This window comes from Hemicordylus capensis, chromosome 4, assembly GCF_027244095.1.
Source record: "Hemicordylus capensis ecotype Gifberg chromosome 4, rHemCap1.1.pri, whole genome shotgun sequence".
Classification (NCBI taxonomy): domain Eukaryota; kingdom Metazoa; phylum Chordata; class Lepidosauria; order Squamata; family Cordylidae; genus Hemicordylus; species Hemicordylus capensis.
The window spans coordinates 300,194,990-300,209,322 of NC_069660.1; the positions used below are offsets into that span (position 1 = coordinate 300,194,990).

At 47.8% G+C, this 14,333-nt stretch overlaps 1 protein-coding gene across 2 annotated transcripts in view; it reads left to right on the top strand.

Annotated features, from left to right (window-relative positions):
• Positions 1-607: 607 nt before the first annotated feature.
• DEPTOR (DEP domain containing MTOR interacting protein) overlaps positions 608-14,333 on the top strand; it is a 104,625-nt gene continuing 90,899 nt past the window's right edge. Inside the window, exons 1-3 of one of the 2 annotated variants that reach the window (XM_053244128.1) lie at positions 608-734; positions 7,438-7,563; positions 13,557-13,655. In XM_053244128.1, coding sequence (XP_053100103.1) covers positions 673-734; positions 7,438-7,563; positions 13,557-13,655 — 287 coding nt within the window. In that variant the 5' untranslated portion in view covers positions 608-672. Of the gene's footprint in view, positions 735-7,437; positions 7,564-12,436; positions 12,828-13,556; positions 13,656-14,333 lie in introns of those variants that run through there. The other variant, XM_053244129.1, reaches the window with a different exon arrangement.

Here is a 14,333-nt window from a genome sequence, read left to right on the forward strand (position 1 = left end):
TCCTTCTTGCTCACGCTCTCTCTCTTTTAAATTACTCAGGCTAACATTAGGAGGATTACCCTAACTTAGGAGCCGTTTGACTAGGGGCTTAGTAAGGTTGGAGTGGGCCCCTGCCTCGCCTCCTCCTCCCCTGCCTTTGCAGTAGAAGAACTGTAAGGACATGGTGAAAAACAAAACGTATTTCACACACTCCCCGAGAGTCAGTCACACCGTGGGGTAGTGAAGCTTACCACACTGTAGTGGGTGGATAACCAATCCCCATTCATCGCTAATATGAGCCCCTGGTGGCGCAGTGGTAAAACTGCTGCCCTGTAACCAGAAGGTTACAAGTTCGATCCTGACCAAGGGGCTCAAGGTTGACTCAGCCTTCCATCCTTCCGAGGTCGGTAAAATGAGTACCCAGAATGTTGGGGGCAATATGCTAAATCATTGTAAACCGCTTAGAGAGCTTTGGCTATAAAGCGGTATATAAATGTAAGTGCTATTGCTATTGCTAATTGTCCTGTTCAGATGATAAAAGTAAGTATTCCTCTTTACATCCAGTTATGTCTCCTGCCTTCATTGGCCTGGGTGCAAGAAAAGCACACTGAACACAAGAAAATGAGAGCAATGAGGTGAATGTTGTGATGGTGGCAGAGAAGCTTTAACGGAGAAGTGCACAGAAGCATTGGCATGGCGAGAACCAGGGAAAGATCCTTAACCAAAACAAAAAGATGGGAAGGAAAAGTGAAGAGGTAGGAGCCGTGTGAGTGGGCACATTTGTGGTCAGAGGTGCCTATCCTATCAACTCTAATGGAGGTTCAATGCTGATGGTGACATCCAGGCCCATGTGATAATTAGCTGTGAATCCATATTATGGTACCTTTTGGTACCATTTTCAATATTCCTTTGAAGATCCCATTTAGAAGGAGAGTTAAAGCATTCCTCCAGGAAGACTTGAGTGGTCTGTTGGGATCTGGGCTGTCAGTGACTGACCAGGAGAGGGATCTTGGGGTCGTGGTGGACAGCTCATTGAACATGTGGACTCAATGTGCAGCAGCTTTGAAAAAGGCCAATTCCATGCTAGGGATCATTAGGAAGGGGATTGAAAATAAAACTGCTAATATTATAATGCCCTTATACAAAACTATGGTGTGACCACACCTGGAGTACTGCATACAATTCTGGTCACCATATCTAAAAAAGGACATTGTAGAACTGGAAAAGGTGCAGAAGAGGGCAACCAAGATGATCAGGGGCCTAGAGCACCTTCCTTATGAGGCAAGGCTGCAACACCTGGGGCTATTAAGTTTAGAAAAAAGACGACAGTGGGAAGATATGATAGAGGTCTATAAAATCATGCATGGTGTGGAGAAAGTGGATAGAGAGAAATTCTTCTCCCTCTCACTTAACACCAGAACCAGGGGTCATCCCATGAAATTGATTGCCGGGAAATTTAGGACCAACAAACAGAAGTACTTTTTCACACAACGCATAATCTACTTGTGGAATTCTCTGCCACGAGATGTGGTGACAGCCAGCAACCTGGGTGGCTTTAAGAAGGGTTTGGATAACTTCATGGAGGAGAGGTCTATCAACGGCTACTAGTCGGAGGACTAAAGGCCACATCCAGCCTCAGAGGCAGGATGCCTCTGAGTACCAGTTGCAGGGGAGTAGCAGCAGGAGAGAAGGCATGCTCTCAGCTCCTGCCTGTGGGCTTCCAGTGGCATCTGGTGGGCCACTGTGCGAAACAGGATGCTGGACTAGATGGGCCTTGGGCCTGATCCAGCAGGGCTGTTCTTAAGTTCTTATGTCAGAACCAGAGGCACCTCTTACCCCTGGACTTTGGGCCCGGAAGTCCAGGGCCTCCACATCCCCTGGGGGCCTTCAAATCTTTCAAAGTCTGTCCTGGGTGGTGTTGGCCTGCCACTATGCCGGGCAAGAGAGCGTGACCCCTGCTTTAGAGACAGAGGGGGAGTGGGAGGGAAATATGTGGGATGGGGATATGTTAAGTTGCATGTTGAAATGTTTCTGCTAAAGCATATTTGCATAAATATACCTGTTTTATGTTCTTACATTATTGTGAAGTCAGTTGCTGTTTGTGCCCTCAAGAACCCACGTGTTAAAAATACTGTGTGTGCCATAGTGTGGGGGTAGGGGGGTGGGTGAGGGTTGGGCCTCCAAAGGCCTTTAGGTCCAGGCTCCAAAATTATCTAGATGCACCTCTGGTCAGAACCAAAAATGCCCCAAAGCTCAGGCTGGGAGAGATGCTGCCCTAGGCTATGTTTCCCCTATATATTTCAAAATATTGTAAGTTTATGACACATACATATAAAGAAAATATACTCTTATAATTAACAACTAGCTGGGCCGGGCGCAGAGCATCTGCACCTCTGGCTGGAACACCCACCCGCCCCAACCTTTCTTTCCCCTCCCCCCCCTTCTGGCTGGCCAGCCAGCCCACTTCTTCTCACCACCACCCCTGTTGTTTTCTAGCTGGCCGCAGGTTTCTTCGCTGGCCACTGCTACAGTCGCCATGTTCTTTCCTCTCATGTTCTTCCCGTCCCTGTCGCTATCTGGCAGCTGCTCAGGAACTCTCATGAGAGTTGACACACATGGGATTAGCCACGGGTATGCTAGGGAATCAAATATTTATTTATTTATTTATTCAATTTTTATACTGCCCTTCCAAAATGGCTCAGGGCAGTTTACAATTAAAATATTACAATATTACAAGGATTAACATGCCAGCCAAATCTCCTTACACGTTCACCCCTTTTCCAAAGGGAGCTTATGGTTGTATTAGAGGGCACGCTTGTGGAGGAATCGGCTGCTGGAAGGACTTTGCTGGAAACAAGATGGCAGCCTTAATGGCATCCCCAGCAGGTATAGGGAGCCCTACTGATCAACCACTTTAAGTGGCACAGCAAGGAAATGCTTGACTAACAAGCAGAAGGTTGCCAGTTCGGATCCCTGCTGGTATTATATTGGGCAGCAGCGATACAGGAAGATGCTGAAAGGCATCATCTCATACTGCGCGGGAGGAGGCAATGGTAACCCCCCCCCTGTATTCTACCAAAAGAAAACCACAGGGCTCTGTGGGTGCCAGGAGTCAAAATCAACTTGATGGAACACTTTACTTCACGATGCCATCACTCTTTGCCCAAGATTGCAATCTTTGTCACAATCTATTGTTCTCTTTTTTTATGCAGTACCAAGCAATCTTCCATCTAACAGGGATTCTCAGATGTTGACAACAACTCTCAAAATCCTCAGCTGCAATGGCTTTTGCTTGGGGATTATGGGAGTTGTAGTCAACAACATCTGGGAATCCCTGTTAGAGGGAACACTGGTACCAGGTGATGCCTTGCATCTGTGAAACTGAGCCACAGAGGGTCAATCAACACATGCACAGAACTTTTGGGGACTGTGTAAAATCCAGAACCCTAACCATCCCACATACACTTTCAAAAGAACCTGAGGATGAGTAATGGAGGAGGAGGAATGGCTCTTTACCCTTTCCTGGCTCTATATCTCCACAAATTCCCTCCCCCAAACCAATTAGAAATCTCTGATGCATTTCCTAATGCTACCCAAAGATTGCCCATGCTGCCAAAGAGGGCCTATTCCACAGTTTGGGAAACTGTTGAACAAAATGTACAATCAGGCTTTGGTTAAGAATCTCCAACCTTGCTTAACAGGTTGCCCAAAAAAGCATTTCCAAATTTTTGCTGTTATGAATAATTCTCACTTTCATTCTATGCCAAAGCAAAGCCACACGGGGGCAGGCTGGTACAACACATATAAAATGCAACCCATTGCCATGACAAATGGCTTACATTAATTGAAGGGGACAAAAGGCACCATGCATTTCTGCTGCAACTAGCAATCTTCTCCAACGTTCGGATAGCCTAATAGCTACTGTCCCTCTGCTTCCTGCTTACTTTCCCTGCTGGAGGAAGTTTAGGTTTAATGTATCTGCTTCTAATAAAAAAACCAAGTGCTTCAGCATAAGCAGCATATGTGTCCTTGCAAATGCAGCATGCCATTTGGAATGGCATCAGATTCTGGCTTGTGGTCTTCAGCACATTACTGCATAATTGCCATAGTTCACTGCCTTTTACAAAACTGGGGTTGACCCACCTGTAGTAGAGGGTCGTGGGCAGGACTGTCAAACGCCTGTGCTGTGTATGTATCGAGTGTGAAGCATCCTAAACGATTGCTTGAACTTTTCAAGAACATTTGGTATAGAGCCCTCTGCTTGCCCTTCCCCATGCTGTCCCCTGCTAACAGAACAAAGGTTTTAATATGGTGATTCTCTTCTCTTCTATTTATTTTATTTTTTTATTTCTATACCACCCTTCCAAAAATGGCTCAGGGCAGACACAGAGAAATAAAGAATAAGATGGATCCCTGTCCCCAAAGGGCTCACAATCTAAAAGAAATGTTAGACACCAGCAACAGTTACTGGAAGTACCAGGGGCGTAGCTAGGGGAGAGGGGGCCCGTGTTCATCCCTCTCTCTGGCGGCCCCCCAGAGTGAGTGAGATAATGAAGAAAATAGGGAGGGATAGAGCTGGAGGGCCCTCAGGAGCTGGGGGCCCGTGAACCCTTTCGCTCAATTATAGCTACGCCCCTGGGAGGTACTGTGCTGAGGATGGATAGGGCCAGTTACTCTCCCCCTGCTAAATAAAGAGAATCACCTCATTAAAAGGTGCCTCCTTGCCAAGTTAACAGGGGTTTAGATTTAGATTTAGCAGGGGAAGAGCAACTGTCCCTATCCAACCCCAGCACACAGCATCTCTCGAGTGGCATTGCTGTGTCCACCTTCTATTTATTTTAGATTATGAGTCCTTTTAGAATAGAACCGTCTCTATCTATCTATCTATCTATCTATCTATCTATCTATCTATCTATCTACCAACAGCTTTTACTTTTGTAGTAGTTGTAGCCTATTATAATGTAGTTGCTGTGGAATTATCTGTTGTGCGGGTTAATACATGGAGTTTTTGTGGATTGGTATGTTCTGTAGCAGTCGATTCTTCTTATTGTAGTCTATTATCTTCAGTAAACTTCTCAAGTTGATTAACTATCACCAAAGAACTGTGGTTCTCAAAGGGGAAGATTCTAACTTGGTGGATTCGTTAATTTTAACTAGAATTTTTCTGTGCCTAGATTGAAATGTAATGCAAAACTAGGATTTGTTTAGCTAAAGCAGGGTTTCATGTTATGTCTGAGCCTACTCTCAAATTGGTTTGTTTGGGGTGAACAAACCAGGATTTGAAACCACAGGTTGAGGTTGATTTGCAAGCCACAGTTTGGCCGAACTGGTTTCTCTTTAGGTAGATTCAGGTGTAGCAGTGGCACTTGAGATTGCTGCCACCTTGGGAGTGTGCACTCCTCCTACTCCCACATAAGCCTCTATTTCCATTGTAGGTTCCGATCAGAGGTGCACCTAGGTAACTTTGGAGCCTGGGCCTAAAGGCCTTTGGAGCCTGCCCCCCCCCCCCCCCCCGCCAACCCCGGCAAAGTAAGGCATCATCATGCTTGGCTGGGCAACCACATCACCCAGGACAGACTAAAGAGGATTTGGGAGCTCCCATGGGCTGTGGAGGCCCTGGACTTCGGCCCGGAAGTCCAGAGGTAAGAGTGCCTCTGGTTCCGATATGCCAAGATTGGTTGTGTTGCCCAAACCCATATATAAACCCAAACCCAGGTATATCCTGCCTGTTGTATTCTATCCAGTATCTTCTATGTGTTGTTGTTTAGAAGTTTGTCCCAGTAGGGATCCTGTAGAGAATGTGTGTGTGGGGGGGGGGGGTCAGAAAGGAAAAGGGAGGAGAAGGAGAAGGATAAAATGGAGTTGTGTCTGAATAAACTTTTAGTTAAATCTACATAAGGCTACTTTGTGTTGGTGAGGGAAGCAGCTATAAAACACAGCCCCACTTCCCTCAAGGAACTCGACATCTGTCACTGAGATTTCAAGTGAATGACCGATGTCGGATTTCAAGAGGGGAGCAGAGCAGGAGATGCCAAGATTGGTTGGTTATCTATGGCCTATCTCAGCATATCAGAACTGACAAAGGGAGTAGAGGCTGGTTGTGGGGAGTGGTGCACACTCCTGTGGCAGCAGTGGCAACCTCAGGTACCACCATTACCCTTCATGTCTGAATTCAGAGATCATTGAGAAGCCACAGTCAAGGGCCAAGTTCCCTCCCTGGCATCTCCAGGTAGGGCTGGGAGGGACTCCTGCCTGGAACTTTGGAGAAGCTGCTGCCAGTCTGTGTAGACCAGGGTTTCTCAACGTGTGGGTCCCCAGATGTTATTGGACTTCAACTCCCATAATCCCCAGCCCCAGTGGTCTTTGGTTGGGAATTATGGGAGTTGAAGTCCAATGACATCTGGGGACCCACACGTTGAGAATCCCTGGTGTAGACAATACTGAGCTAGATGGACCAGTGGTCTGACTCGGTAGAAGGCAGCCTGTGCTCTATATAACATTTCACTAGCTTTTGATAATATACTGTAAAGTAGGGTAAAGGTAAAACATGCTGTCGAGTCGGCGTTGAATCCTGGCGCCCGCAGAGCCCTGTGGTTTTCTTTGGTAGAATACAGGAGGGGTTTACCATTGCCTCCTCCTGCACAGTATGAGATGATGCCTTTCAGAATCTTCCTATATCGAGGATAGTTTATGGCAAAAGTTGAAGATGACTAAGAAAGATAAACATACAGGGAGGAAGCCACAGTGTGGATAACTGAGCAAAGAGGAACCTTTTAAACTGGTGATTCTCTTTATTTAACAGGGGGAGAGCAACTGGTCCTATTAATTCCCAGCACAGCATCCCTGCCCTGATCCCTCCAATGGCTGTTACTGGTGTGCATCTTATGTGTCTTTTTTTAGATTGTGAGCCCTTTGGGGACAGGTAGCCATTTTATTTATTTATTGTATCTATGTAAAACCAGCCACCTAATGGCGCAGTGGGGAAATAACTTGACTAGCAAGCCAGAGGTTGCTGGTTCGAATCCCCACTGGTATGTTGCCGGTTTGCATCCCCGCTGGTGTGTTTCCCAGACTATGGGGAACAGCTATATCTGGCAGCAGCGATATAGGAAGATGCTGAAAGGCAACATCTCATACTGCATGGGAGGAGGCAATGGTAAACCCCTCCTGTATTCTACCAAAGTCAGCCACGTGGCTCTGTGGTCACCAGGAGTCGACACCGACTCGACAGTGCAACTTTACCTATGTAAACCACTTTGGGAACTTTTGTTGAAAAGTGGTATATAAATATGTGTCATAATCATATTTGTAGTGTGACTGATGGATATTTTTGAGCAAAGGCAACTTTGAACACTTCCTAGTGTATTGTGGGTTTGTCACCCACCAAGTGCAGCCTGCCTATAAACTAGATGTGTTTCATTCTTTTAACCACAAAAAAACTTGTTTGGGCATGACCAGGCTGGAGAACTGTGTTGCTAAACATGATTTGGAGGGGGAAAGAGCACCAGTACTGTGGTGGCCATCCGTACCACATACAACAGTAACTCTCAGCTTCAGCAATAGCTTCCACAACATGAACCAATGGTGAGTCTGAACTCCTGCTCTGGAACGTTGCTACAAATACAGAAAAACACATGCTTAGCACGGGCAATAACTGCACCAGTAGCACCCCACTAGTATTTGAGCAGCCTTGTGGGCTGGTAATGCTGGTACAAATGTTTAGGAGCAGAATGCTAAGAAGCGGGAGCCTTCAGGTAAGGACTGTCATTCCATGTTAAGGCATGTGCTTTCTGTATTTGAGCGGTTAGGCTTGATCCTTTATAAATCCAATGAAATGTATTTAAGTAGCAAGGGAGGGGTTGGAAGGAAACCTGCCAAGGACCTGCTTCTAGTCACAAGAGACAGCACTGAGTTTGAGCGGCCAGTGGTTTTGCTCACTGAGTGGTACGTCCTTACACATTTACAAATCACTTTCTTAAAATAAACCTAGAGTAACAATGAGTTACTCTAAGTAAGAAAGCTTTTCAAGTAAGAAAGCTTTGAATTTGTTTCTTCATGCAAGCAATTAGTAACAAAATGCAGGTGTTCTCAGACTTGGGTCCCCAGATGTTGATGGACTACAACTCCCATCACCCCATCACATGGCCATTGTTGCTGTGGATGATGGGATTTGTAGTCCAACAATAACTGGGGGAACATGTCTGAGAACCCCTGATTTAGAGAATTCACACCATGCCAGTCAAATGGGGCAGTTCCAAAGTTGTAAACCCTGCCACCACTTTGCCGATGACTATCCCTAGTATGTCTGTTTGTCTACCTCTCTTACACACATACTAGGGTGTATGCATTTTTAAACAGGAGATACATTAAATGGTATGCATACCATTATGCATGATATGCATACATCAAATAATGGTATGCATGCACCAAACTTTTAAAAAAACCCATCATTTATAAATTGATTTGATGAAAGTAAAATAAAAACCACAATTCTAATTCTATCAGATAAAATTGGACAAAATCTATCAGATTTTCAAATGAAAGCAAAACCAAAGCTCCAGTTGCAATTGCATTAGATTTAGCTGAAAGTTGACTGCTTGGTTTGAAAGTGTGAAACCAAACTTAATGCACTGAGCTCCCGTCCTGCCTTTAAGTGGTGGAAGCTGGAAACATTTGCATCAAGATCTGTCAGTCTGAGGGACTGCTTTGTGCTTTTGATTTATTTTGAGGTAGTTGTTATAACCAGAAAAAAACAAATGTGTGGCCCACAGTGAAACTACTGGAGGAAGGAAGTGAGTTGACAACTGTAAATATTGTGGACAGACGTATGCAAATAATGCCACAAGAATGGAAACAAAAAATCAACAACATGCAGAAAATGTCCAGAGCAAATACATGCCTCATACAAGAAGCTACAACAACCAAGAGGTGGAACAGCATCTGGGAAAAGCCTACTTCAAGAAAGATAGGCAATCTGTGAGTAGCTTTTCAAGACGATCATGCTTTATATCAAACTTTGTGGGCAAAATGCCGAAGAGAAACAGACATGATGTTAGCTTGAGCTCTCATTGCAAGTGGCACTGTGCTTTCCATAACTGAAAATCGATGCTAGCAAGGAGCGTTACAAACTAATTTGGCCATCATGTATGTTGCTCTCCTGTGACCATTAACTGCACCCTCTTCTAGATGGAGTTCAAACAACCAGTCAAGCACAACCACTGCTGCTTATGTCAGATGAATGACTGGCCTATTCCTGTCAACACAGGCACTGATGGACTCGCACATGAGTTGAGGGAGCAGCCAAACTAGCAGGGAAACTGCTGAATCGGAAGGGTGCTGTCTGCAAGGTAGCTGATGATAGGGAAGTGCTCTAAGAGCACAGTTTGGGAGCGGGGCCCTGGCCGGGGGCTTTAAGAAAGAGAGCTCTCCGCTGCCCCATGCACATGGTGCTCGCGCATGTGCAGACGCCATGTGCGTGCTGCCGCTGCACAGGAATTCTAGGGATATGTGCTTTTACAGCCTCCAGGTTTGATTACTGTACTGCAGGCTGCGTGGGGTTGCCCTTGAAAACAACTCGGAAGGTTCCACTATGCAAAACGCCACCGTGCCCCTCTCTGGTAGCTGCAGATATTCAGCCTATTTTGTTTCAACTGTGTTGGCTGCCAGGCTCAATCCAAGGTGCTGGTTATCATCTTTAAAGCCCTTGATGCTTGCACCGTGCATATCTCGGAGACCGCACCACCTCCTTCATTCATCTGGTCAGATTCCATCCCAGTATGAGATAAGAACTGTAGCAAGAAGCAGCGCCGTTACATTAGTCGCATCAAACTTATTTATTTATTTATTTTTCAGATTTGTACACCGTCCCAAACTTCCGTCTCTGGGCGGCTAACAATAACATTAAAAAACGTGTATTAATGGAAAATACACCAAAAATATACACCAAATACAAGGTGTAAATACAAATACAAAAAAGCCTAATGCCTGCAACATCCTCTTTGGCAACTTTGCCGACTGGTTGGAAAATTCAGCTCTTCTGGCTGCCATTTTGTGTAGTGGTGTTTTTGCTGTGTCTGCCTGTCACACTGTTTGCTTTTTAATTTGTTTTCTGTTTTTTTTCCTTTTATGTTGCATGCCACCTTGAATGCTGGAACCGTGGCTTGTAGATGATTTAAATCAGGGCTAGACAAATTTGGTCTTCTGCAGATGTTGGACTACAACTCCCCTCACCCCTCACTATTGGCCATTGTGGCTGAGGATGTTTCAGTAGTCCAGAAACAGCTGGAGGGCTGAATTATGCGGCCCTAATTTAAATAAACAAACAATATTCTTATTATGCTTGGGACTCCCACAGTGGTTTTGGAGGATGGGGCCATAGCTCAGTGGTGGAGCCTTGGCATGCAGAAGGTCCCCGGTTCATTCCCTGATGGCATCTCCAGGTAGGGCAGAGAAAGACTCCTGCCTGGAACCTTGGAGAGCTGCTGCCAGTCAATGCAGACCATACTGAGCTTGATGGACCAAGAGTCTGACTCGGCATAGCAGCTTCCTATATTCCTATTATCTCACAGTAATGTGAATGATTGTGCATGTGAGCACACACCCTAAGCAGCAGAAGAGTGCAGCTGCACAAAAAGCCCACCCCAACCAAGAGATCAGCGCTATTGCAATCATTCAGCCTTTCACCTGCCCTCACTATGTACTGTTTCTAAGCAAGGGGTGGGGAGGAAGAATTAAAAATATATTACTAATCCTATCATTAGAATGCTTCTGATAGGAAGACCAACCTTGCATAATTTCTTGTTTCTGGACAACAACTTCCATCATCCCTGGTCACAGTGGCTGAAGCCTGGGAATGTTGGAAGCTGTAGTCCAAAACCAACAAGTTGCCGAAGACTGGAAAAGGCAATATGGATTTAGTGAAGTGCTCGCATCTATATGTTCAGTATTAAAACAGAATTGGAGGAGAGCTGGTCTTTTCGTAGGAAGCATAACTTGTTCCCTTAGCTAAGCAGGGTCTGCCCTGCTTGCATATGAAAGGGAGACTTGATGTGTGAGTGCTGGAAGATATTCCCCTTAGGGGATGGAGCAGCGCAGAGAAGAGCATCTGGGTTCCAAGTTCACTCCCTGGCTTCTCCAAGATAGGGCTGAGAGAGACTCCTGCCTGCAACTTTGGAGAAGCAGCTGCCAGTCTGTGTAGACCAGTGTTTCTCAACCACTGGTCCATGGATCGATGCCGGTCCACAAGGTGTTGGGTACCGGTCCGTGAGGCATCACTAATAAAAATCACAATTTGGGGGCGGCAGGAGCTCTCCGGAGTTCTTTTCCAAGCAGCCCTCATTGCTGGATAATGTCCATTTCGATTCTTCGATATGAACATTATCCAGCAGTGAAGGCTGCCTGGAAATGAGCTCTGGAGAGCAGTCCGGAAATGGGTTTTTTTTGGGGGGGGTGCCTGGGGGGGTTGGGGACGAGGGGGGGTGACCCCCTTACTAACTGCTGTCTGGGAAACTGCGCATGAATAATGTACCGGTCCATGACTCCAAAAACGTTGAGAAACACTGGTGTAGACAATACTGAGCTAGAGGGACCAATGGTCTGACTCAGTAAATGGCAGCTTATGTTCCCACCCCTTGGATTAATAGAAAGCAAGCAGTATTTAATGTGGTATAACACTTTAGATTGCACCCTGCCAAAGTGCAGTAATGTCATATTATTCCAAACTGTGAAACTATAACTAGTGTCTGCCTAAAACCTTTGATTATTTTCATTATGGGTTTCCTTTTTTAAAAAAACCCGATTGTCGTTATGGGTTTTGTTGAAATTCTAGAATTATTTTCTATTACTAATTTGTTTAATTTTTTAAAAAAAGAACGCTTATGGCCATTTGGTATGCACCATTCTCTCCACCAAAGTGCCACAACAGTGCAAGGTGGAGTGGTCAGAGAGTTGGGCTGGGACGACCAGAGACCCGAATTCAAATCCCGTTCAGCCCTGAACTCACTGGGTGAGTCTGGGCCAGTCACTTATCTCTCAGCCAGCCTAACCTGATCTCACAGGGCTGTTGTGAGGAGAAAAATATCTATGGTCTTCTTGGGAGCAGAGGAGCAAAATCTAAGACAAGCGAACAAGCTTGAGTCTGGAAACAGAGGGGGCCTGAGTTCCATCCAGGTCAGCAGCAAGCCTGGCTTTGCAGAAGAGCCCGAGAAAGGAGAGAAGGAAAAGCAACCCACATGATTGCTTTCGAATTGACAATCCATTATCCTTCCTGCCCCCTTTGGCCGATGATCTTTCAGTGTTTGCAGCAAGACAGGGACGAGATGGAGGACTCGGTGAAGACAGACGGGGAAATGGGGGGGGGGTGAGCTGGCACACCGCCCCCCCCCGCGAGAGCCTCCCCCTCCTGTCGAAGCAGCAGAGGCTGTGGCAGGGAGTTGCCTGTGCCCTGGGTAAGGTTGCAGAAGCGCCTCCCCCCAGCTCCGCGGCGCTGCTGCTGCTGCTGCAGTCTTCGAAAAGGCCGCCTGTGGGAAGCATGGAGAGCCCCTTCCTCGCTCGCTCGCTGGCTGGCAGCCGGTCCCGGTCGTCGCTGCCCGACCTTGGGCTGAACTGGAGCCTGCCTTGCCACTGACAACTGGGCGCCTGCTTCCAGCTCCTTCCGCCCGCAACAGCCGTGTGTGCCAGACCGAGGCCGAAGGAGCTCCGCGGCTGCTCCTGCTGCCGCCGCCGCCTGGGCTGGCTCTCTCCTGCTGAGCTGCGAGCACGTGCCTCTCTCGCAGGCTGCCTGTCACCCCACAACAAGGAAGCGAGCGGCGGTCGGAATCTCTTCTCCGCGCAACTTTTGCACCGGCCAGGTGAGGGGGAGCCCGGGGCGGAGGGCGGCTTCCTTCCCAGGCTGGCGGCGGCCTTTGCTCTTGTCGGTGGCTGCTGCCAGGCTCAGGCTGCGTCCGCCTGCCTGACCCGAGAGACCCGCGCAATCCTGCCGCCCTCCAAGGGGCTCTCGCTCTTTATCTTCCTTGCCCTGCAGAAGAGCACGCGCGCGCGCGCACACCCCGGGTTCTCCCCTTGGTCCCCAAACTGTCAAGTGGCAGCTCGCTAAATGAAATCAAGGCGTCTCGAGGGCTGCGGAAAGCCTCAGGCTGGCTTGAAAGGCTTGCCCCCGCCCCCTCCCCCGGCCGTGTCAAGAAGAGCAGCAGAGGGAAACGATCGCTTTATGCATGCAAGCCTGGCGAGAGGAGGAGCGCCGGGGAGAACTCGTTAAGCTGCCGAAGGATCGCCTTTACGGGCTGCACATTGCAAGGAGCTGGAGGGCAGGATGGGAAACGGGGTGGAGGGAAGAAATGAGCCTTCGCGCTTTGATTTAAAGCAGCCGAGCATAATGCTGGGTGCCCGGGGTGGGAGGGGGGCAGGGTTTCAGGTGCGAGACGCCGAGTGAATGGAGGGGCGGGGGCGGAGAAGAGATGATGTTCAAGCAGGGGCTGCGGGGTGGGCTGTCTCCGAACGCGCCTCTCGGGTCCTGCTGGGATGCGAAGAGATGCATCTGCTCCCTCCATTCAGGGCCGTTCTGTGTGTCCCCCGGCTAGGTTGGCAGCCATGGAAGAAGGGAGCCTGGGCAGCATGCAGCAGAGAGCTGTTGAGCTGGAACATATGGCCGAAGTCCTGCTTACTGGGGAGCAGCTACGGTAAGAGATCTGGGAGTCCGGTGGTTTGTTGGTGCTGGTTTGCTGTTGCACCCATGTCACGAAAGTGGAGCGGGGGAAGAACATGTCTTTGCACTGCGGGAAAGCCGTGTCGGGGAGCTAGCCACGCCAAGCCTCTCTCTCCCTTTATCCCAGGGGGCATAAATCAGGTGCTCCATCTCCGAAGTCTGCAGCTTGAGGCTATGGTTAGGTCTTTCTCATCGTGCTCGCCCAGTACAGATATTGGGAGCTTCTCTATGCTGCTTTGCAATTAGGACGGGACAGATTCCGAGAAGGAAAGGGTGCCGGAAGCTTTTTTTTTAAGGGGGAAAATGGCTGGGTGGTTTGGAAGTTTGGTTGCCCCGGGCAGGCGCAACTTTCCCCAGCTCTGCTTGACAAGCTGCCCCTGCCAACCAAAATTCCCTCTCCTGTGCAGCTGTTCAAGGGACAAGATTACTGTCCTGCTTTGGTGCCTGGTCATCTTAATTGCAATATCTAGGACGTGCTTGTTTTGCAACCATTCCTACTTTCAAGATAAATCAAGCAAAGCTAGTTTGCTTTGGAAGGATGGCATATTTTGCATAATTGGGGGGGAGGGGCTTTGCACCATGTTCCACCAGCATCTGAAGTGCAGTTGGTGGGTATGCAGGATGTGGCCTTCTCAGCATTGGTGCCCAAACT